Below are 25,532 nucleotides of genomic sequence, written 5' to 3' on the forward strand. Positions count from 1 at the left end.
CCGCATGTTGCCAGGCAGTTGTCCACTTGTAAAAATCTTCAAAATTAAGGTCAATATTAAATCCAGATTTTATTGCATTCCATTCTGGCAAATCTGGCACTGCATTTTCGGTGTTAACATTTTCTTCTTCTTTACTGATGCCTTCAACCTCTCAAAAATCAGCTTTTTAAAACCATTTTGGATAGTTTTTAGAGACACATTTATCCAGGCAAAACAGTAATTCTGATAGCGTCTAACTTTTTTCATCAATGGCATCTACAAGTTTGTGTACCAACTATAGTTCACCAACTATAGTTTTTATAGTTCACTTTAAAACTCTTAATTATTCTTTGATCCATTGGTTGCAATTTTGAGGTCAAAATGAATTTCTATTCTTAGCTTTCTTATCTACGTTGAAAAGCTGACCCCTGATGGTCACTACTCATTAACCCCTCCCTTACTGTCAGAATCACTGTATTCCTTTCCAGTTAAGGAAGTGCAGGGATAGCGATTGAAATTCCAAGAAACATCCCCAACCTGTTCATCCCTACTTCCTGTGGATTCACGAAATTCATCTCTGTCTACGAGTTCTACAGATGAAGAAAGTTTTGACGTTTGTGCTCTATTATTAGAAATTAGAGAAACAGAGTTTTTGAAAAAAATTTTGGCATAAATATGGAAAATACGTTGATTTTAAACAGTAAATGTAAGAAGTTTTAGAAATTTTGAGATAAAGAGGTTTTCGAGATAAAGAGCTTCGAAATAAACACATTCAACTGTATACATATGTACAAAAAAAAAAAAAAAAAACAGGCATATTCCATTTAATAAAATAACAGCTCATATTTAACAAATAGGTTATAATTCCTTTCTAACATCATAAATTAGTGCAACATTTATTTTAATCCACTCTATATACAATTGAATCATTATTTGCATTTTCATAAATAAAATACTCAAAGCTTGTAAGCCGAATGAATGGCTACAATGCCACCCGTTAGATTTTCATACGTTGCACAACTCAGTCCAGCTTCTTTTATCATAGAAAGAAACTCTTCCTGTAAAGACAAGCAACTATTTATTCCTTTCGTACAAGGCACACAATAAGTTTAATGGTCAGATTTTTATGTTTTTTAAACTTAGAGTCATGCAACTTAAATAGGCTAATCAATTAGTGAAAGCAGTAATTCAAGTTCGCTATATAAATTTTGCTTTTTTTTCTCGTCTTATGCGATAGATTTGGATATTTGACACTCAAAATACAGACCTGCCAAGCTAAGGCTACCAAAGTATCTTTCTAGGCTTTTTTATAGAAGGGGTTTGAATTATCGGACCTGTGCATACATTGCATACCCCTCCCCCCCCCCACAAAAAAAAACTTTTCTCCAAATTAGCTATTTTGTAGTTAATCATTAATTTCTTTTTCATACCTTTTTCTTACTTTGAAATGTCTGATAAACAGACTAAAAAACCAATTTTACACATTAATTAAAAAAAAATTTTTTTATGTGTTCATTTTACAAAGATCACTGTTACTCCAAAACATACAGCAATTTGTTTTAAAAAATAAATTAATTGATACCCTTTTCCTACTTTATGAGGATCTTATGGTTGATTTAAACACAATTTTAATTAACCTTCTGAGTTTTCAGTTGAAGCATCAAATAAGATTTCATACATATGCTATCATAGAATACGGTATCATAACATACGGTAAATAACATTTTGAAATGAAGTCAAAATTTATAAATATATATTTTTTAAAGGCTCTAAGATCCATATTATTAAAACAACAACCATAATTTATTTCAAAAAAATGAATATTTCACCATAACTTGAAGAAAATATGAAGAGGAAGAATGGAAATTCATAGTTATAACAATGTACACTATTTAGAATAATATACTTTTTTCCTCAAAACCAAAAAAACAACTTTTAATGAGCTGCTTTGTTCTGATTTATATTTACAGGGTATCTGCTACATTTTAGATATTCAAATCCACGACTTTTTCGGACTAATTCCAAGAATTTTTCATGACTTAACAAAGTTACTATTTTCTCCAACAAAAACACAACAATAAATTTAAAAAAGCATTATAATGACATTAATTGAAATGATAGGTATAACCAGAACTGTTATACTCTGCATCTTCATATTTATTGATTTTAAATTTAAAAAACTGACTAAAGAAAGAGTTGAAGCTATAAAATAGGTGAAAAAATACAAAAGAAAATTTTTTTTCCCTGCAGAATTATATTCTAAAGATACTTTTCTTGTTCATCAGAAAGAGAAGAAATAGTCCGGATTTTTCTGTACTCATTTTGGAATTTAAAAAATTCTCCAATGACTGATTTGCTTCAGCTAGAATTTTAAATTGATGAAATAAAAATAATAAATAATAAAAAAATTCTGAAATCACAGAAATTTAAAAGAGAATTTACTCTAGAAATGATGTTATTATTTTTTTATTTTAAAGAACAAAATAATTTTTAAAGAAAGTTATAAAAACATTATATACCTCAATAAAATATGACTGTGAGAGGGGATTTTGTTAGAAATTCAGATAATTGGAACAGCATGAAATTGGGGGGGGACTCCATTTCAAAAATCATATTTTTTGGCGACCTAAATCCATGATTTTCAAAGATTTTTTTTAAAAATAAACGTTCAAATCATGACAAATTTTGTTAAATACTGAAATTTATGACTTTCCAGGTGCACAGATCTGTATTTAGAATAACCCAAATCTTGATTTTACAATAAAAAACAAAAAAAAAAAAACACTTGTACAGATTAATAAAGAAAATATACCTGTTTAGGAAATTTCTGAATACTTTCAACAAGGTACTGATAGGATTTCCATTCTCCAGCTATAACTTGCCCCAATACTGGTATTATTTCATCAGAGTACCACTTGTAGACACTTAGGACAGAAAAAAAATAATATTGAGTTTCAAACAACAATAAAGTTCAACATATCAGAGAGTATTAAAGAGTTTCTATTTAGCGCTAGAGGGCTTTAAAACTAAAATTTATTGGTAGTTACAGTATAAGAAAATTTCAATGTAAAACAAAATAATTTGTGACACTGGCACAATTGGCAGAGAGGACATGAAAGAATTTTTATAGGATATAAATGTTTAGAAAGACAATTGTGGCCAGTAAGGAGGTGAAAAGTTGCAACAGATTTGTCCCTCGGCCATAACGAAATATGTTTTATATATTTTTTTATAACCGTCGTTGAACAGCCGACCCAGTTGCTTGGGTTTACGACTTCCAATGTTCAACTTCATAGCCTTGTTGTTTTGAACCCAATCCAGCAGACAAGGGAACTCATGAATCAAGTATTGGGAGAAGTTTGTCTTCGTGGTGGACTTCTTGCTAGAACTAACCCGCAGTTTCATTACAGAAAGAATAAAACCACGGAAACCTCCCTTGGTTAGCCTGACGGCAAGGGGACTCTAACCCATGATCTGTCTACCTTAGAGGATATTTTACGTCAGAACTGTGGTCGGTGCAAGTCAGATTCGGCATTCGTATCGACCAGCTATCGTTGGGATTTGAGCCGGGTTCACCTCATTGAAAGGTGAACGCTCTATTCCCTGAGCCATCGCGGCTCTATTTATTTTGATGGTTAAAAAGTGTCTGGAAAAAGAGACCCTTCTGCCTAATGTATGTCCGGATATGGGATATATATATACACACATGCACATATATTCATCACACATATATTTCTATTTGTCATTTATTTTTACTTGCATTTATAATTTAATTCAGGGTGCGTAGCCAGATTTTTCAACAAAAAATAAACACTTTTTAAGTACTCAAAAAATATTTTAATCACTTAAAAAAAATCATAATTAAGCTCTGTGCAGCAATAAAAAGTATTTTTTCTCTATCCTTTAAAGTTCTAAATTTATAAGCATAAAATCAATGAAATTCAAAAACTTTACATAGTTATTATAAAATAACTAATTTCTGTTAAATATTGCAGAGAAAACTGTGAAAATCATCCAATTTTTGTAATTTAGAACGACAATCAGAAAGGCAAAAAAAAAATCTCTTTTTAAAAGATAGAAAATTAAGCATTTTTTACAAACCCTGAATAAAAAAAAAGCACCTTTAAGGTCTTTTAAAAAAAGTAAATCAAAAATAAGTACTCTTTAGAAACGCTACGCACTCAGTAGTTGTTAGTGGCTCTCTCATAGTTTTTTTCATAAAACTGGCAATTCACAAAACTAAAAAGGTTGTGAACCGTTGGGATAGAAAACAAAAAGCAGTCAAATATTTAAACCTGTTTAAGGGATATTGAACTTCACTAAATTCTAAACATAGGAAACGACCGCCAGGTAGTAGAACTCGATGCGCCTCTGATAAAGCCTAAAAAGAAAAAAAAAGGAAAAGATAAATTTAATTTGGCTTCTGTTGATTGATGCAACATTTTACGAAATAAAAAAAATTTCCCTTTTCACATTATTTATCACTTTTTTTCTGTTACCTTATCAATGTGAACAACATTTCGAATTCCAAATGCAATGGTGTAAGCATCAAAAGACTGATCTGGAAAAGGCAACATTTCAGCATTTCCTTGAACGCATGTCAGTTCTAAAAAATAAGAAACAAATATAAAATAAAATGCACAGAGAAATATAAATAAAATATCTAGAAGTAAAAATTAAACAACTGATATTTATTGAAATCAATGAATGCTATGATGACTAGGAATAATTTAATTAATTAAAGTTAATAAAAAGATATTAATTTAAAGTTATTAAATAAAATTAACAATTTCTGATGATAAAATTTAAATATAGGATCCTTTCTAGAAAAACAAAGTTCTTAATCTACAAAGTTCTTAATCTGCAAAATTCTTGTCAGGCCAGTCTTGACATATGCTTCTGAAGTTCGGACAATGACGAAACTGGAGGAAAATGAAAACAATAATTGGAGAAGGAGATTTAACTTTGAACTGTACAAGATTTAGAGACAAACTGATATTATTAAATATATAAAAATAAATAGAAAAAATTGGATGGCCCACGTGATTTGAATGAGTCATGACAATACAATAAAACAAATATTACTTTTTAGACCCACTGGAGCAAGAAAGAGGGAAAGGCCGCGGTTGAAATGGGCTGACTTGGTGGAGTCTGATTTTCTTGCAATTAATGAAAAGAATTGGAGATCAAAGATAAATCAGCAGTCATTATGGAGAAATCTTCAGAGGAAGGCATTGGCCCACATTGGGTTGTCTGGCCAACTATGATGATGATGAATGATAAAATTACTATAAATTTTTTTAACTACTGTTAAGAATCAAAAAATTTAGGTTTAGGTATTTACATAGAAAATAAATTAATCATTTTTCGAAGCATGATTGAGCTTGTCATCATTTAAACATAATTAGAGATTCAATAGGAAACTTTTCCAGTTAGCTATGCATTGGGATATTAATTAGTTTGCATACCTGCCAACATTGGAGAAATAAATTTGCAGAGATTTTACTAGCAACATTTCTTAGGCTACATGCAAAGTTTTCATACATCATGCATAATCATGTATGTCAAAAAGAACAATTCAATATTGGAAATAATATAAGGACTAACATTTAGCGAAGTAAAAAATAGGTATATAATCTTAATTTAAATAAGAGTTTTTAAAACCATTATTTATAAGTACTTAAACTATTTTATTTTATAACCATCGTTGAACAGGTGACCCAATTTTTTGGGCTTACAACTACTAATGTTCAGCTACGTAGCCTTGTAATTTAAAACCCAATCCAGAAAAAAATAGAACTCCTGGATCAAATATTGGGAGAAATTCGCCTCCATGAAGGATTTTTTTATTGAACTAACACGTATTAGCATTACATGGAGAGGAAGACCATGACAACCTCCCACGGTTAGCCTGACAGCAAGGGAACTCTAACCCATGATCCGTCGGCCACTGAGGATATTTTACATCAGCACTGTGGTCAGTGCAAATCGGATGCAGAATTCATATCGACCAGCCATCGCTGGGATGTGAACCCAGTTCACCTCATTTGTAGGCGAACGCTCTATCCCTACAGCCACTTAACTATTAACTCTACTTAAACTATTAACACTCAATATACTGCAGTACTGGCAATAGCACTATCTGTTGAGGAATAAGAGAATTATTTTTGCCATCAGAGGATATTTTATTGGCAAAATTTTATTTTTTAAAAATTTCTTCAACAAATATGGAGAAATTTGAGAATATACGGTCAAAAAGGAGATAGTCGTAAAATATAGGAGTCTTCGTTAAAAAGCAGGTAACTTGGCAAGTATGAGTTTGCAAAAGAGCCGAGTATGTAGTTATGTTGCACCAAACATAAGTTTATAAAACACTTAATCATATTGTCTTGTGCAGAGAGAGATTGAAAAATTCATTTAAAGGCACTAAAATTTAAAATCAATCACTATTATTTAATTATACACAATTTATTTTTTAATAAAAATTACACTGAAGTTTTGGAAAATATTTTATGAAAAATGTGATTTTCAAATAAATTTTATAATAAAATTTTGAAGCATTAAAATACTAAAGAGAAAAATCATCTAAAAAAAAAATATATATATTTTAGTGGAAAAACATAAACTTAACTATAGAATAGTTTCAACATACATTTACACTGTCAAGAACCAAGAATTCTGGGATTGAATAAGCAATCACTGATTAACATTGGTGACGTTTATTTTGAAGACTGTTCTTTAGTTCAATAAAACTGAGAAATATGTTTGTTTGATATGATATATATAAATACAATTTTACGCAGGTTGTAATACGCTTTCATTGTATCATACTTTATGTTTAATAAACATATTGTCAGTTCTACAGGGTGGCCCCTCAACTCATATTTCAAATTTCCCTGATTTTTCCAGGTTTTCTAGCAAAAATCCCGAAATTTCCATTCTCATAAAGTGTAGGTGGGTACAAGAAAAGTGTCAATATGATTAAGTATTCTATTTAAAATGTTATTTATTTAACATATCATCTTGAATATATGTGGAGAAAATAATATGTTTAGCTTGTAGAATATAGTGCTTTTAATGAATAAAAAATATTTTAAAGTTTCAAGTAGTTGTTGCACAAAATGAAGTAAAAAAAAACAGCGTGACTAAAATAAACCTTGGATAAGTACTGTTTAATGTATTTTCATTAAGCAAAAGAAAATAATTCCAGGTGATTATACATCAATAAATGTTTAGATTTATTTATATTTCAATATAGAGCTATTTTATACCATGTTATATCCTAACAGTGCTCTTTATACAATTCATTGATATAATTTTCTTTAAACCAGTATCTACTCAAATGTTTAAAGAATGTTGTTTGTTTTGTATTAGCACTATTATTTTAAGAGACACTCAGTATTTCGCAAAGGCAAAATTATAAAATTACTTGTTGCATACTCTATAGAAAGAAAAAAAAAACTAGACAAAATGCTTCACATTTTACTATTTTTGTGGTTTGCTTTAATTTTCTTATTAAAAATTAGAATATTTAAAGAATTCCAATCTAACAACATGGTTTCTTAGTTTAGATTAGTTAATTGTTTTTGTTTTAATAACTGGGCAATTAAATGGTGTCGGATGTAAAAAATGAACATAAATTTCTTATAAAAACTATCTTATAAAACATAAACTTATAATCATCAAATTTTTATATTAAATATTTAGTACATTAGGGGTGCACAACCTGCAACCTGTGGGCCAAATGCGGCCCTTCGACTACTGAAGTGCAGCCCGCGAGAGCTTCTAAACACAATAAAATTTTTTTAAAAAATGACAATTTTTAATCGCAATTTTAAGTCATCACGTTTTGACACTATCAATTTTAACAGATTCTTTAGTAAATGTACGTTTAACACGCTTTCTTTAAGCTGATTTTATCGTAAATATGAATGAATTTTTTTATACAGTTATTTCCGCTTTTCTACGTGATTTCGAAAATCCCGAATTTTTATTACGACGCGAGTTTCAGATCACATATTTAAATAATCACTTTTTGTGCACTTTATTTCTGACGATTTCATCTTAAATCTAAGTGATTTTTTATCTTTTTTTTGCAATTCCTTTTTTTTTTTCGAAATTTTTTTCGGCAGTTATTGCTATGCGTTCCCACGTATTATAAAATATTCCAATTATTCTATTACGACATGCAAATTTTAAATCATGCATTTGACACGCTTTATTCGTGCTGAGTTCAGCATAAATATATTTTTTCCCAATTATTTCTATACTTTTCCACATGATCTTGACGGTCTCGTTATTTAACTATGATGTTATTATGACATGTGATTGTTAATCGCGCTTTTAAATTATCACTTTTTGATATGGTATTTCGGTACAGTTTTATCGTAAATCCTAGTTATTTTTCCTTCGTTTTTATTTCCACAACGAATATGATTTGGTCGAATGTGGTAATGAATTGTGATTTGATCAAAAACCAAATATTCGGCAAAAAAAAAAAAAAAAATCGACTGAACGCCGTACACTTGGGGACAAATAGCAAAATCTTTTAGCAGAAAAGCAATACTGAAACTAAAATTTCAATGCTCAGAATAATATTTCCTGGAAAAACGTATTCATAAATTAACTCTAAAAAATAAGGCTAATCAAGAACGTTTTTGAAAATGTCGAAAAGCGAAACAGAGAACATAAAAATAAATCTTAATTTTTGAAAAAAAGTTTTAAAGCTGAACATCTCAGTTTTTCAATTACCAGTAAAAGAAAAGAAAAAAGAATTAAGTCAACAGAAATGCTATTAAAAATTACTGCGGTATAATGAAAACGTCTAAAAAAAGTTCGCTTTTTTTTTATTTAAAGAAAATAAAAAGATAGAAAAAACGTTCTTAATTTTTTAAATGAAAATCTTATGCAGAAAATCTCAATTTAAATTTTTCTCATTGCCATGATTTTAGAAGAAAAAAAATTGCTATAAAATAAATTTTATTTGTAACTTTATTTTTTAAAAAAAGGCTGAGTCATAATAAAAATGCCTAAAAAAAAGAAAAACAGAAAAAACAAACTTTTCTTAGTTCCTGAAACAAAACTTTAATACTGAAAATCACACTTTTCTATGTTTCTGGTTATTTATATTACAGTACAGGGAAAGAGTGATAATAAATTAATAGTATGAGACGTTCTGTTAAAATGCTGGGTTATAATAAAAACAGCAAAAAATGGAAAAAAATCCTTCTCAATTCTCAAAGTATCGAAAAAATGACAAAATTGACTTGTCTGATTATAATTTTAAAAAAAATTAATATCTATAAAAATTCAAAAATAAATATACATTTCTAAAAAATATTCTGCCGAATATTTGACTGATCATTCAACCAACTGAATTTTTCACAGAAGGGCCAAATACTTGTTACATCCCTCCCTAATTTAAATGCAATGTTATTGCAACTTGAGAAATTCATAAAATGGCAGAAAACGTGAATTTTTAAACTGCTCACTGTTTGTAGTTTAGATTTCAATTTTTTGTTGCTTAAGTGATCTTTTTTGATAAAAAAAAGGAAAATGTTTACAATATAAAAGAATCTAATAATTAATAAAATAATAAAGTACATTACAAAATAAGCATTGAATTTTATTTTGAACTATCACAGTTTTGTTTTTATTTTAGGCTTTTGTTTAAAACCTATAAATTTTCTTCAATTAAAATATTTAATTTGAATTTATATTACTTAATTATGACTAAACTTTTTCCTACTTTCATTCTGTGGGCATTGCAGTTTTTTTTTTATTCATTAGAATTTAATTCTAAAATGAATTTTCGTATTGCATGATATGATAAAAAAATATATTTCTTTTCTTCAATGTTTATTTATTTTGATAAATCTATTGTTCATATGATAAAAATAGCAAGTTTTTTTTTGTAAGAAGAAAAAAGTATACGTTTTTTTTATTTTTGAATGAATTTTAATAATGGAACACTACTAAGTTATTTATATTACTAAGTTTATTGATAAGAAAAATGGAACACTAATGTTTAAATAAACATTACTACATTTGTCATTAACATGTCTAAAAACATGCGCGGCCCTTCTTTAGCCAACCTGCTGTGCAGGTGGCCCTTCACTCAAAAAGGTTGTGCACCCTTATAGTACATCATAACCTATCAAAAACAATTTGTTTTATAAAAACTGATTAAAATAAGTTCAAATTAAATGGATTAAAGTGTTGGCATATTATGCAAATCCCACGAAAGCAAAAATTGATTAGCCACTTACAAATCGTCTAAACTCTGTGAATTTGTTTGTAATTTAAACGCAAACTTTACTGCATTTTGACGCTGACTTTCAAAAAAAAAAAAAACTCTTTGCAGTTCTTAATTTGTAAAATATGATTTATAATTAATTTGAAATTTTTTACTTCAGTTTCAGACAACATAAGTCAGTGTCAATTCAGTAAAATATTTATATCATTTACATATATATGGTGAAAAATGATTGCTCAAATTTGAAATTCATACATTGTAATATATTGAAACTTGAGTTTTTTAAAATCATGCGGAATTTCATAGCAATTAGCATTGCAAAGGCGATCAAGAAACGAAAAAGACTTACAATGGCAAAATTGCTGTGCAAATTGAAATAATTAAAAAATTATGATTCAAATTTGCAATTCAAAAATGTTAATTTTTTAAGAAAAAAATTCAGTGTGTTCAGAAGCTTCGGCAGGCCGAAGGGTTTTCAACCCAATTTATGCTAAAAATGATTGCTAGGAGTACAGAAAAGTTTCCCAATGGTCTCTTTTTATAAAAATAGTTGATTTTTTGGCTTTTTCAGATTAATTTAGAAAAAAGTTGCCAACTTTATTAACTAACTTTTATTACAAACTAAAAAGCCAAAATTACTTTTTTGTCAACCTAATACTTCTAACTATTATAATAATAATACTTCTAAATTTCAAAAAATCTCTAGGACAAATGAAAACACAAAATTTTTTATTATTAAAAATGATAGAAGCCTTACAGATAAATTTGCTATTATAGCTCTGAGATCATATTGATAACAGGAGAGGTACTCACGATTCTCTAAACCTGATTCTTCTGCTCTCTTCTTGCATATGGACAGCATTTTATCATTGAAATCCAAAACAGTCACATGACTTTGAGTGGCATCACTGCCTTCAGAAGAGGCCTTCAGACATCGAAATGCAATATCACCTAACAAATAAGTATTTCTTTTCAATTGAAACAAAGCAAACATAATAATTGAGTTAAGTATAATTAGAAAATAAATAATGGTAGTATTATAATTGGAATGACAGGGTGCATAGACAAATCTTTCAACAAAAAACAAGCCCGTTTACAGTACTTTTTAAGCAGTCAAAAAATATTTTTAAGCACTATATACATTAACCAAATGCAAAATAATTTTCAAAGACTTCACATGATCATGTTAAAATAACTAGCTTCTGACAAAAAAACTCTTTTCTTGATTATATTAGCCTTTATAAAATGATTTAAAGATTTTTTTGGTTCGATATCAGAGGGTGGAAAATGAAGCCTGAAGTGCAAAACATCTCGCAAAATGCAGCAGAGTTGAACGTGAGAGTGCAGTAATCTCACCGAATCCAGCTCAGTCGACGCACACTCGGATTTGCAAGTATTGCATCAAACATGTAAAACGATGGGCGCTTTCATACACTATGGACCGACGGTACACGGATATAGATTGTGGTTGAATGAATTGTGAATAACGCTGAATAGAACAATGTGAAAAGAATGCTTTTGAGAACACATGGCGAAAATTGACATGGTAAAGAAAAAGAATCTCATTTTCAAAAAGGGAAAATTAAGCACTTTTTAAAAACACCCCATGAAAAAAGCACATTTAAAGGCTAAAAAATGAAAATAAGCACATTTAAGCACTTTTCAAAAATGCCCTGCACCATGCATGAGATATAAATCAAAGTAATGAAACTTTCAAGCATCATTAACATAAAGGTGGAGGTGAAGAAGAAAAACTTTTACAATTTTCGTTGGTGCAATGAATAAGAATCTTAATTAAGCCAAAAAACTATTTCATAATAAAGTGTACAATGATATAAAAAACTGCACTGTTTATTAGAGATCAGCTTAGTCTGAGCCGAAGCTTAATACAGACTTGAAGAATTTAGGCTCAGGGTCATGAAACAATTATATGGTTTAATTATTATGTTTAAGCAATTTAATAGTATCAAATGTCATGGACTTAAAATCAATAGTTTAAACTTATCTTATATTTCCATGCATTTTCGGTGCCATAACTTTTAAGAATCGAGGCCTTTAAATTGTGGGCTCAGATGGGCTTAAAAACCTTTTTTTTTATCAACAACCTTTTTTTTCCTTTCTTTTTTCCTTTTTTTTCTTTCCTTTCTTTAAACAACCTTTTTTTTATATTCGAATTCAGGCAAGCTCAGACCTCTAAAGGCAAGTCTAAGCTCACCTCCACTGTGTCTGGATAAATAATATTTTCCTTTTAATTTTAAGAAAACACTTAAAATATATGAGGACAGACTACATTTTGTAAAAAATTTTTTTTGACCATTTTGAAATGTTATCTTCCTGTTTTGCATAAGAGAAACATTATCAAGTTGTTAGTTATAATATTGATCTTTTCAAAACTAATTTTTCAAATAAAAATGTTTTTATTTTTTATTTTTCGCATACGATTTTGAGTTTAAGTGGATCTAAGACAACTTACTGTAAAAACTAATTTCAAGAAAACAACTTTGAAATAGTTACATTTTAAGATTTATAAGAAACATGTTTGAAGAATTAAAAAAAAAAAAAAAAAAAAAAAAAGCATTTACACTATGCTATCACATATTTCATAATCTCAGATAAAATAGTTCTTCAGAAAAATGAGTTCTATAATTAATGTTTATTAAAACATTTCCTAAATTTAAATCAAAAAGACTCAATACTAGCGTCATTAAAAATTGAAAAAAAATTAAAAACATAGTTTCCTAATCAAAACTTTATAACACTTTATAAAGAGTATTTGATATGAGATAATGAAAAATTTGTCATTTATCTTAAATACTTCTTTGTTAAAATAAAAAATTAAAAGGAAGCAGTCGATTTCTAAATTAGAACTCCATAACATTTTATTATAGTATTTATCAGATTTTTCCAGTAAAAATCTAATTTTTACCTGGTCCTGGAAAGAGAGGAAAAAAAAGCGCATGCCCAGTCATGAGGTTTAAAATTACTGACGTAACAAGCTAATTAACATATTAAGAAAGTAATGCTCTTTAATTGATTTTTTTGCAATTATCTTTAATTAAATGCTTAATCCCACATTTTTATTTTAAGTTTGTGCTTCATATGCAAAGTGGTGAGTCTTTAATGAAGAACAGAGCAACCCCTAGCAGCAAAATAACTTGGGCCCTTATTGAATCAATAGTTACCAATCTTGGCTCAAAGGGCCATTATTTTTTCGGTATTGTCAGATTCACACAATATTTTGCAGCCCCTTTACAACCAATATATAAGCCCTATATAAAATTGTCATATTTACCCGATATTTAATATCCATTTTTCAGCCAATATAAGCTCTATATTGGCCATAAATAGAATTGTCAGATTCAACCCTTATTTAATATTCACTTTTCAGCCAATATAGGCTCTATATTGGCCCCATAAAGGCCGATATTGGCCCTTTATAAGACCAATATTGGTCCCTCAGTGCATGTTCATATAGAACCCACATTTTGGCCAAACCGGAGTCAAGATAAAATTGTTGCTAGGGACACTGCCCTCCCCACAAGTCACATATAATTTGAAATAATTTGCTAGGTTCTCCTGTAGATTTTTTTGAGGATTACCTAAAAACTAAATGCGTATTTATGTATCTTTCTTTTACACTTAAAAGTTTGAGAGTGATTAACAAGGAGCCATAAAGAACATTTAAGACAGAAAAAAATATCGATAATGTCTTCAATTAAATAACAGTAATCTAATAGGTAAATAACTTTAAAAATTTTTACCTGTTCCCCCAGCAACATCTAAAAGTTTGGTGCCTTCAACAGGAGACAAAGTCCGAATAAAATAGTCCTTCCACAGCCTATGTATACCGACACTCATGACATCATTCATTAGGTCATACTTTTCAGCAACACTCGAAAAAGTATTCTGAACTGTCATAAAAATGAAATAAAATTCTTAAAAAAAATACAGGTAAAATAAAATTTCTGGAATTATATACAAAATAAATAAATAAAATATTCTAACTTTAAAATAGTAGTTGCTTACCAAAAATAATAAATAACTTTCACTCAATTAAAACATTTTTGCTACAATGGTAATGAAACAGTTAAAAATAAAGAATTTAATCTTGCAAACTTATTGATTTAGATGATAAAGATAACTGAAGAGTCCAAAATAGGTAACGCAGAAAAAGACACTGGTGTTTAAGGCTGTATTTCATAAACATGAATAATTAAAATGCTAAATTTAATATTTTTTGCTTTACTTAAACTATGCTAAATAATGAAAAATATGTTTAATAAAAACTCTGCGTCAAAGGTCTAAAAATATGGCGTGCCAATCAAACTCAGTGATTTATAAAGTGTATACTAATTCTGTAGCAAGCTTTGCACACCAGTTTTATAATGCAAGAGCTATATATATCAGATACTTATATTGATAAGATTAAACATTTTGGAATGTTAAACATTTTATACAACTGTTATTTCCACATTAGTATCTGTTCCCAGCAACTGACACTGCCCATTTTAGCACTTGGGATAAATTAAAATTTATAAATGATGGCTATAAGTTTACTCAATTCTGTGAGGTGTTTGTTTTAGTTTCTTGTGTGCATTTGCCTAGTTGTAGCTTTGATTTTATGTTTTAAATACAAAAATTAGACAATTTCAGTTGGTACAAATAGGTTCTTTTGTGGAAATACTTCTTTCGAAGAAAAATTTCAAAATGATTAGTAGAAGAAGATTTATTATATATACAATTAGAATTAGTGATACTTTCGGACTTGTCGGGTTCAAGTAATTCCAACTATTTTTTTTTTTAGACACGAAACAAAATGGACTTCAAATGGAGAAAATAATTTAATTTACTTACACCTAATAAACCGAAAAGCACTTAATCAGTTATCACATTTAAGTTGTGATATTCATTCAACTTTTGTAACATAATTTTGCTTTAAATAAAAGCTACAGAAAATAAATTGAACAGCAAAAAAATGGAGAAAAGATAAACTTAGAGATGCAAAAGATTTTCAAAGTGAATTTTCATAATTTTTTATTTCTCAAACCTTTTTCTCGCTTCTCTTTGGGTGATACAGCCTGAAATCCAAATGAATGAGAATGGGTATCTAAAATATCCTGTTTCTGTGAATGCTTTATGCAAAATTTCCGAGAAAAAAATAATTTATTATAAAAGTAACGTGATTTACTGCTTTGCATAAACATGATTTTAAAGCAGAGAAATTTCGAAACAGTCAGCATTTTCCGCAAGATTGCAATTAATAATAATTTTATCTGAACTATATATTACAAAAATGTTATGAACATATTTATTTTGTTTATACTTTAGTTTAATGCGGGGAAAATAAAAAATTATTAATAAAATTCAAGAAGTGCTTTTTTCAATTTGAAGTGCGAAGAGTAAACTTTAATTTATTTATATTTTAAAAACGTTTTTAGTTTTAAAAGCTCTGAGTTGTCTATTTTTGCCCGAAAAATGAGCAACTCTCAGAACTAAATTATACAAATTCACATACGTTTGAAATTAAGTTTAATATTTTGATTTAAATTAAAGCACGTTATTGAGCAAAATATTACTTATTAATACGAAATTAATTGATATCATCATTGAAACTTCATTTCGTTTTTTATTCTTATGAAAAAACAATCTGATGTGAAGAAATAAAAATATCGTCTGGTAACTTTAGTTTCCATTTTACATTGGCGGATCGTTCAAATCATTTAGTTATTGTTCCATTTCTTGAAGATGTTAAGGGCATTTGAAAATAAGTAAACATTTTTTATAATTTTTGTTGCAGTTTTAGCACTGAAAGTTTTGAGTGATTATTCTATTGTAAATGAGTGTTTTTTTTAAAAATTTATATGCAATCATTTTCTTACAAATATCGAATTTTATCTTCAAATTTTTATTCTCTCTTTCGCCCATTCTCTTGATAAAGTTTCACCAGATTAATTTATCCTTACAAAAATGATAATTGCATAAATAAAATGACATGAAACTTAAATTCATGTTGAATAACATCCATTAATTTTAATCTTTGTCTTTCCAATGAACAAAAGGAAATTCTCTTATTTTTTAATTTGTAACTGACTGTAATTTTAATCATAAGAATTATTTTGGATAGCTCCTAATTATATTTTCATTCTAAAATAATAAATCATTCTTTTTTTCCTTTTCTTACCTCATTGTTTATAATTCCTGCTCTTGAAAATAAAACTGGAACAACAATGAGAGAAAGTTCAAACTGTGTGTGTTTAATGTGACCATTGAAACATTCAATTTTATGATACTAAAACTTAAACAAATATTATCCTGTGCGTATTCTAGCGATGTGCATGTGTGAGTTTTATGACTATTTTATAGATTTCTCCAGCACTTTAATTCGATTTCACCTTTTTTTTTTTCATTCATCAAATGTAGAATTATTTTAGATAGTCAAGAACAAAGTTGGAGAATAATGGAATTTTACTGTTTGTTAAACAATCACAATTTTACAAATTTAGTTATAAAAAAGGTGTTAAATTAGATAAAAGAATTGTGATTAGAAAGTAGTTTTTTGTACATAAAATAAGTTATGATATTCAAGAATTCATTTTATGGAATTATTATTTATGATGATTTCTCTTATGTGGTTATTTCTACATAATTCTACATTGTGTTAAAGAATTGTTTATTTTTTAGTATGCTTCCTCTGTTAAGCTTCAGAGGGTTTCAAATTTGTAATATTCGTTGACTTCGTCACAGTGTTGTTGTTTCAGCATCAACTTATGAAAGTGGTAATTTTCAGAAAGTTTTGAAGTTAGTACTTAATAGAATGATGTCTAGTTTTGTCAGTCATTGGTTTTTTTTTTTAATATTTAATTTGATAACTGTGAAAATATTTTTTAATTACAGTAGATAATGAATTAAATTTTTTTTAAAAAAATTTAAACATTATCTAGTGTTTGATTTGTCACTTTGCTCGATCTGTCATAAAGCATAATGTACAATTACTTCCTTTTCTTTTTTCTTTACAGAATAAATGCAAAGCTTTTAATATGTACATACAAGTAAGGCTGATAATGTAATAAATACTCTTCTTTCATTAAGCTAGTTAGTAGGCGTAAGAGTTAATGATGTAATTGTTATTTTCATTTCATATTAAAATATTTTTACACATTTTGTTAAATGACTTAATTCAGGAATTTTGTATACATTATTTAAAAAAATGCAGTCAGATTGATTTTATTGCTCTATTTTAAAGTTTTTTTCCCCCTTGTAAACAGTCCTCTATTTTAAATTCTCAGGAAAGTTATATTGTCTGAAGTTTTTTAATGAAAAAACATTTTTAGTTTTAGAGACATGTTTTCACCCTTTGCTAAAACAACTATAGTGAAACCGCTGCGTGAAAAAAATGACTTTGGAGTGTTACAAAAAGATAATGGCTCTTTGGTATGTCGAAATTTCAATATTTTTTTTTTTATTGTGTTGATCTGAAAAGTTATGTGTATGTGAGTCAAAATAAATAAAGAAATAAAAAGAATGAAATATTGCACTGAAAAAGTTAATCTGATGACTAGATTTTTATGCACTAACATTTAATCTATTTAGTTGGTGCTATCTGTGTATTAAGAATTATGTTATAAAACCAGACAAAAAAAAGAAAAGAAAACAAAGAAGCTTTTTTTTTAATAAACTTAGTTTTTCCTATAGTAAAAATAGTTTTAATAAACTATTTAGAATGTCTGGACTGGACAGTATTAATAGTTTAGTCAGGAGAGAGGTTGAAAGTTTGAAAACTTGAATGTTCTCAGTTATAAAAATCATTTTATCCAAGCGCACTTCAACTAGGAAAACAAAATAATTTAAAAACTATATTTTTTTTAAATTTAAATTACTTAACATTGAAAAAACATTGTAAAGTATAGGTTTTTCAAACTGTGAAATTTTAAAAGATAAAATCTGAAATTCAATAAATCTGTCAAAGTGTTTTTGGAATAATGAATTGAATTTTATTTTTTAAAAACTACAAAAGTGATTTTATTAAAATTTCTGATTATTTATGACATAAATTAAAAGAATGTAGGAATTTGAATTCCTTACTATTCAAAGTGTTTCCGATTAAATATAAAACAAAATAAATATAAAACGAATGAATAATAGTTAAAATGCAATGAATAATAGTTAAATATTAATTTTTGCATGCAATTATCCTGTGGAAAATTCACTTTATAAATCTGTGCGGAGATATTTTGATTCACGTAAATTGTAACCGAATCCGAGTCAATAGCTCTAATGGAGTTTTGAAGAAAAGTCTTCAAAAATTAAAAAATGCATTACACAAGTAAAAACTCTTCTAGCTTCTGAACTATTAGCCCTGTTGACTCGCGTTTGGTTTTATTCAAATCAGCGTAAAAAGATTTCCGCAAAGAACCGATTGATTTTCGTCAAAAATCGATGTGCGAGGTTGTGCAACTTTTAACCATTTACTCATGGAAGGGCATCTAAAATAGAACCTTTTTTTTCTTTTTGCTGGAATGGCTATGTTCGATATTCTTACTTTCACGTTAGTCTAAATCAAACACATCTACAACTATTTTCAATTTTTATTTATTTATTTTTGTTGCAGATTTCTGTGAAAACATGTAAATAATTTTATTGATAAATATATCTTATCTATTATTTGTATAAATGATATATTGCATCTTATAATTTTACAAGTAACAATATTTTTAATGTTGTATGCATTATTTGTAAAAATTTACCCATGTACAACAGAGGTGATCATAACATTGATTTTTTAAAAATTAATAGAAGCTGCGAGGAAAAAAAAAATACTTTTAATCAAGTCTGAATTTTTAAAAAAAATACGATTAATCATAATTAAAGTTAGTAGTGTCATCATATTTGTTTGAACACATTTGTGCAAGCAATCTTTGTATTTAAATTTGTGTTTAATATCTTTTTAAAGGTTAATTATGTAAAACAAAGAAATTTGCGACTTTTTTTAAGTAACTTCGTTTATGTAAAAAAAAAAATTATTGTAGAATATTTTTTTTTCTAATGCTTTTTCAAGTTCTAAAATATATTTTTACATTTTTATTTAGGTTTACCCTTTCAAAAAAAGCAAAGAAAGTATTGGTATGCTTTTGATCTTATTGAAATTAGTTCTTGACATAATAAGTTGTGCTGATTCATGTACTAATTATTTGAACGGAAGTAATCGATCAATTTATGATGAATGTAATTTTCAATTAGGTCCAACTATTTTTCTATTACTTTCATAAATAACACGAATGAATTTAAAGAAATCCTTTAAGGACTACATCAAAGTGTTCATTAATCCTTTACTGTTTACTTTCAGCCACCAATGCTATTTTTTACGTCTGTACTAACTGTACAAATTTTTCATATCATATTGAACAGCACGGTTCCCTTAAGTCAATAGTACATAAAATTCAAAATAATATTTTACAATAAATTGCCTTTAATTTTTGCAATAATTTAATTTTTTTATATTGAAAGTGATATAACTTTTTTCCTTCTTAAGAGATAACTATCATATTTTTTCATAACTATCCGCAAATTATGTTCATCTATCAAATATGAATTTCGAACGTTATGATAACTATCTCCATTAATTTAATTCAACCACAAAGAACTAATTATATTTTATCATAATTTACATGTTTCAATACCAACAAAATTTCTATGAACAGATTTTATAATTGAATATTTTTGCGGTAGTCATTTTCAGTTCTATTTTGAATTATCATAGATAAGGCATACTTAATTTTAATAATTCAAACGCATAAACTTTTGTTTTGAAGTGTTGAATTTTTAAACAATTGCAATATCAAACGCTTCAAAACCGTGTTTCCATGCATTGTTTTGTTCGTGAATTGTCTCATAGAGAAAGAATTTTCCGACATTGATTTACGTATTGATTTCCTCGTAAACACGCATTTTTTTGCTATGTCCATTTTGGTAACTACGCATTTTGCGCTGCGTCCATTCTCGTAAGCACGCATTTCATGCCATGTCTATTCTCGTTAACACGCATTTCAAACTTTGTCCAAATTTCAAAACTCAACGACTATTTATTAAAATTTGTGATAATTCTAAATTTGTGTTCAGAGCAGCGATGGCTCAGGGAATAGAGCACTCGCCTTCCAGTGAGTTGAGCCGGGTTCGAATCCTAGCCATGGCTGGTCGATACGAATCCGCATCCGGCTTGCACCGACCACAGTGCTGATGTGAAATATCATCAGTTTTAGACGGATCATGGGTTAGAGTCTCATTGTCGTCAGGCTAATCGTGCAAGGTTCTCGTGATCTTCCTCTCCATGTAACGCAAATGCGGGTTAGTTCCATCAAAAAGTCCTCCACGAAGGCAATCTTCTCCCAATAGTTGAACAAGGAGTTCTCTTGTCTTCTCTTGTCTTGGGTTCAAAAATACAAGGCTACGGAGTTGAACATTAGTAGTCGTAAACCAAAAAATTGGGTAGGTTGTTCAACGGTTATAATATAAAATAAAATTTATGTTCAATGCATACATTTTTATAGGTTTATCTAAGTTTTCAAAGCACACATTTGAAAAAATTCAGTCGAAATTCAGTGAGGTCAATTCTGTTCCGCATCGTTGAACGTTAAGTAATGCATCGATTTGCTTTGAGGAAATATATATATATTTTTGAATTCATGTCTTAATAATTGATATCTTCTTTAGTTCATCTGATTGAAAGTGATCTTGCTCATTACAGATAAATAAGTAAATCATGATTTTTAATCATTTTAAGAGTTTCAGAATTTCGTTTTGTAATAATCTTACAATAAGTTACAAAATAGTGAATGACATTAATGTTCATTTTAAATTGTACTTTAATTATTTATATTCAAGATCATTTTCATGATACTGAAATTAATCCCATTATAAATATACCAAGATATTAAAGGAATATATAGTTTGTCTTAAGTAAGAACTCCCCTAGCCGTTCGTCTGGAATCATGGCGTTGACTATAGTGGCGAGGTATAACTATTTTGAGTAGAGGGGTTTGGGGTCATTGTATAGTTCGGCGAGAGAAAAGGAATCTTTTTCTTCAATCTACTGTGTCAGCCCTAGAGTGAAGAGAAGCTACCCTACCTTAAATGCGCTATTCTTGTTTCCATAGCAGCAGACGGCCTCAGACTTAGTGGCTGGGGGAGTTCTTATAGTAGACTAACTATAAGTAACAAAGGTTATGAATATAAATGTGAGAACAAGCAAAAAACCTAATTCTCATAGAAAATGAAGTAGAAACTACAGACTCAAATGTCACTTTGCCTTAAACTAAAAATATAAAATTTGCGTAATATTATAAAATTTTTAGACATACTTTTTTATTATTTTCATCAAGTATTACTGTTTTAACATAATTCCGTTGATGCTGTTTAGCTTATAATTTCTTACACTTTCCATCCAATACTAATTATGTTTAGAATATTCTTTAATTGTTACAATTAGATGAGTTAATAGGTACGATTTCTTCGTTTCTTTTGAAAACTGAAATAAAATTACAAGGGGTATTTCATTTGAAAAAATTGTCAAAAACTAGTATTCTAAGGAATTCCAATTTATTTGTCATTGCCAAATTGTACTTTTAGGAATTTATGGTAAACAGAGTGACCTTATTAAAAGTCTGAACGAGGACAAAAAGAAAAAGTTTTCGAAAATTGACTCAGCATATTCTAAATTGCATGCTGAGTTGCAAGAAATTGAAAAATGGAAACTTTTGATTGAGATGGAAAACAAAGAAAAGGTAATTGAATTCTAAAATAATTCACTTTTATTTATTCTAAGTATTTCCGATGGAAACAATATTCCTTAGTATCATATTCTTTCAGAATAAGAAGATAGAAGAGCTCTCACAATCTACTGAAGAGCAACGGAAGATTGCTGTTAACTATCAGTTGGAAAATGAAAATCTAAATTTGCAGCTAGTTGAGGAAATGCAGCAGAGAAGCTTCGTTTCTGAAAAGTATTGACTTTATAAGAGTAGCTATTTCGCCTTTTATACAAATAAAATTTCTGATAAATTGTAACAATTTTTTCTCCCTTCATGTTTACAATATAGATTGCATGCAACGAAAGAAATGTATTCAGCTTTAAAAAAACATTTTAATACACTGCAAGGTCATTTTGAATATCGTAAGTTCAAAATCTCATTCAGTTATGGAATTGCTAAATATCTGACTTTTGGTTAATTGCTATGTTTTTTATTTATATATAAAAGGTAATAGGATTGAAGATATGATTAAAGCAGCTGATAACAAAAGATGTGCAGACGTTGAAGTAAAGTGAAATTTATTGTTTCTTTTATTATTAGAATTGAGAATCAATGTGCAATATTCTGATTTAGATAAATTGCATCAATTATATATATTAAGAAAAACTTGCACCAGTTACACATCTTTTCATCAAGAAAGGTTTCCATTTTTAAAATTAAAATATTTCACTAAATAGAACGAAACTTATACTTACTACGCTACTTAGATTAATTAAAAAATATTTTCAAATTGTATAATCAATTTTGGTAACAATACAATTATATCAACAATATATTCAAATAATATTATAATTGACTAGAATTTTACAACTTAACTAAGTTTAAAAAATAAAAGGAAAACGGGTGTTTTTATGGTTCTAATACTTGTCCAGTCCCATAGTATTTTTCTTATCTCATTTACATATTTAATTTTATTTTATTCATATGTCAGGTCAACACTTCACTTCCTAATAAAAAGTAAGGATTTTACGTTTGCATTATTCTGTCTTTTTTTTCTTCGTGTATGAAACGCTGATTTATTGTGTGAAACGCTTGAACTTCCTTTACCTTCTTACTAACGTCAATGTTTTATCAATTAAAAGTATTCAGCACAATGTCTTACATTAATGTAACAGCAAAATTTAAATTATATTCTGGAATGAATAATTTTAAAACTAACATATTTCAATAATTAAAATCGCGTCTAATATCTTTTTAAAATTGTTCATCCTCTTTGCTTAAATTACGTTTTTGAATGTCGTTTTCACATTTTTAAGTTTTCAGCTACTTTGTTTTTTTCTTGGAGAAAAAAAATAATGCAGAACCTTAAAATCCTTTCCCTTTACTTCAAACAAAAAGAAGATTAATATAATGCATTTCTTTTATAGAATCTAAAGGAGATGTTTAATAAAATGCAATTAGAGCAATCTGATAGAATTGATTATTTGAACTGTGCTTGTAAGTTATAGATTTGTTTTGTTATAAAATGTTTGCTCTTTAAATAATTTAATTAAATAGTTAAAATGTTTCATTTCTTTAACTTGCACTTATAACAATGTTTCTTTTTACATAATTGTTGGCTTTTCTTTTGTTTTGTAATTTTATCGCATTGGTTATCGTTTGCGAAGAATCTGCACAACTTCTTTATAATTTATAGCAAATTTTTATTTTTGTTAAAGTTTATTTTTTTTTTTAAATTCTCGGCCAGTAAGCGGCCAGAGCGCCTGACTGCGAAGCAAATGGTTGTGGGTTCGAATCCCGCTGAGGGCATGGATGTTTTTCACTATGAGTTCTACTCTGTTGTGTGACGTGTGAACAGGTGTCTGTGGCTTGGGTAATGTTGCTCGCCATCGTGAATTAGGTTCACAGGTGCCACCAGGTAGCGTTAAGTGCGCAACACTTCCAGCATCCGAGGCAGATAACGAAAAGTTCAGTACCTGCTGTTAAAAAAAAAAAAAAATTGAAGTTCCTAATAAATTTATTTTTAGTTAAGTTATTGTTGTAGTTGTCGTTCATTTACGTCTCACTAGAGCTGCACAATGGGCTGTTGGCGATGATCTGAGAAACATCCTTGAGGATGATCCGAAGACATGCCATTGCCATTTTGATCCGCTGCAGCGGGGATGGCACCCCCGCTTCGGTAGCCCAGCGACTTGTACACAAAGTTGATCACTTTACGGTAGAACAGTTTAGCGAGGACCCATACCGCACACCCTCGGTCTCTACGCAGATAGATCCAAGTGGTCACCCACCCGCACTCTGAATTCAGCCAGTGATGCTTGACTTTGGTGATTTGCTGGGAACCGTGTCTTAACGATCAGACCAGTGCGGGACTATTTTTAGTTAAAATAAAACAAAAAATAAAGTAATGTTACAGTAGGTTTATTCAAACAATTAATTGAATATTACATGCTTTTTATATGCATGTAAGTTTTTTTTTGCATGATTATGAAAGCCTGCAGTATATCCTTCAATATTCTCTATGTGCTTGATTTTTATTATTATGTATGCGTCGCCTTATGAATACTTTTTTTTGTTTATTATAAAATAGAAATTTTTAATAAATAATATAAGTTACGCTATATATCAGCTACTATAGTGTGCATTATTCTGGTAAAGGCGTTTGTTTCATTCTTGCTGGTTGCTTCATTCCAGTTCTTAAAACAACAATTTAATATTGTAATTTTAGAGATTTATAAATATCATGTCATAGGCTCATCTAAAGTACTTATATCATATTTTGACATGCAACACTTGCATGCTGCATATTTGTTATTTCATAACATAACTTGTCTGAACATGCTTTATAGCATTTATTCATTCTTGCTAATTATAATATAACGCTACTTTTAGTGGAGGCTGAAACAAATAAGCTTTTAGATGTAAGGGAAAGATTCGAACTGAAGCTTGGAGAAATGGAGCACGAGGTATTATTTTAAATATATATATATATATATATATATATATATATATATATATATATATATATATATATATATATATATATATATATATATATATATATATAATATATATATATATATATATATAATATATATATATATATAATATATATATATATATATAATATATATATATATATATATAATATATATATATATATATAATATATATATATATATATATAATATATATATATATATAATATATATATATATATATAATATATATATATATATATATATATAATATATATATATATATAATATATATATATATATATATAATATATATATATATATATATATAATATATATATATATATAATATATATATATATATATATAATATATATATATATATATATAATATATATATATATATATATAATATATATATATATATATATATATATATATATATATATATATATATATATATATATATATATATATATATATATATATATATATTATTTTTTTAATTTATTTTTTTTTCTTCATTGTATTCATTCATTCATATATTCATTGAAGAAATAATATCTTGTAAGATGT

The 25,532-nt window shown here is 27.9% G+C and overlaps 2 protein-coding genes across 5 annotated transcripts in view; one reads left to right on the plus strand and one right to left on the minus strand.

The window, feature by feature from the left end:
• Nucleotides 1–787: 787 nt before the first annotated feature.
• Coq5 (ubiquinone biosynthesis protein COQ3, mitochondrial) lies at nucleotides 788–15,694 on the minus strand. Its single transcript, XM_043048672.3, has 7 exons — nucleotides 15,282–15,694; nucleotides 13,996–14,145; nucleotides 11,048–11,185; nucleotides 4,479–4,585; nucleotides 4,275–4,360; nucleotides 2,792–2,903; nucleotides 788–1,037 (listed from the first exon to the last, which is right to left on the minus strand). The coding sequence occupies exons 1-7, from the start codon at nucleotides 15,472–15,474 to the stop codon at nucleotides 936–938; spliced, it is 888 nt and encodes a 295-aa protein (XP_042904606.1). The 5' UTR covers nucleotides 15,475–15,694; the 3' UTR covers nucleotides 788–935.
• A 126-nt stretch (nucleotides 15,695–15,820) lies between these two features.
• Nucleotides 15,821–25,532, plus strand: part of LOC107456498 (uncharacterized) — a 47,003-nt gene continuing 37,291 nt past the window's right edge. For 3 of the 4 annotated variants that reach the window (XM_087169503.1, XM_087169504.1, XM_087169502.1), the window contains exons 1-9: nucleotides 15,856–16,002; nucleotides 17,566–17,665; nucleotides 19,321–19,354; nucleotides 21,857–22,011; nucleotides 22,097–22,230; nucleotides 22,327–22,400; nucleotides 22,486–22,544; nucleotides 23,406–23,475; nucleotides 24,871–24,944. In XM_087169503.1, the coding sequence (XP_087025629.1) occupies nucleotides 15,980–16,002; nucleotides 17,566–17,665; nucleotides 19,321–19,354; nucleotides 21,857–22,011; nucleotides 22,097–22,230; nucleotides 22,327–22,400; nucleotides 22,486–22,544; nucleotides 23,406–23,475; nucleotides 24,871–24,944 (723 nt within the window). In that variant the 5' untranslated portion in view covers nucleotides 15,856–15,979. Of the gene's footprint in view, nucleotides 16,003–17,565; nucleotides 17,666–19,320; nucleotides 19,355–21,856; nucleotides 22,012–22,096; nucleotides 22,231–22,326; nucleotides 22,401–22,485; nucleotides 22,545–23,405; nucleotides 23,476–24,870; nucleotides 24,945–25,532 lie in introns of all 4 variants that reach the window. The other variant, XM_043048671.3, reaches the window with a different exon arrangement.

The sequence above is a fragment of the Parasteatoda tepidariorum genome, chromosome 8, assembly GCF_982258835.1.
Source record: "Parasteatoda tepidariorum strain Cologne lab strain chromosome 8, Ptep-v5.0, whole genome shotgun sequence".
NCBI classification, from domain to species: Eukaryota; Metazoa; Arthropoda; class Arachnida; order Araneae; family Theridiidae; genus Parasteatoda; species Parasteatoda tepidariorum.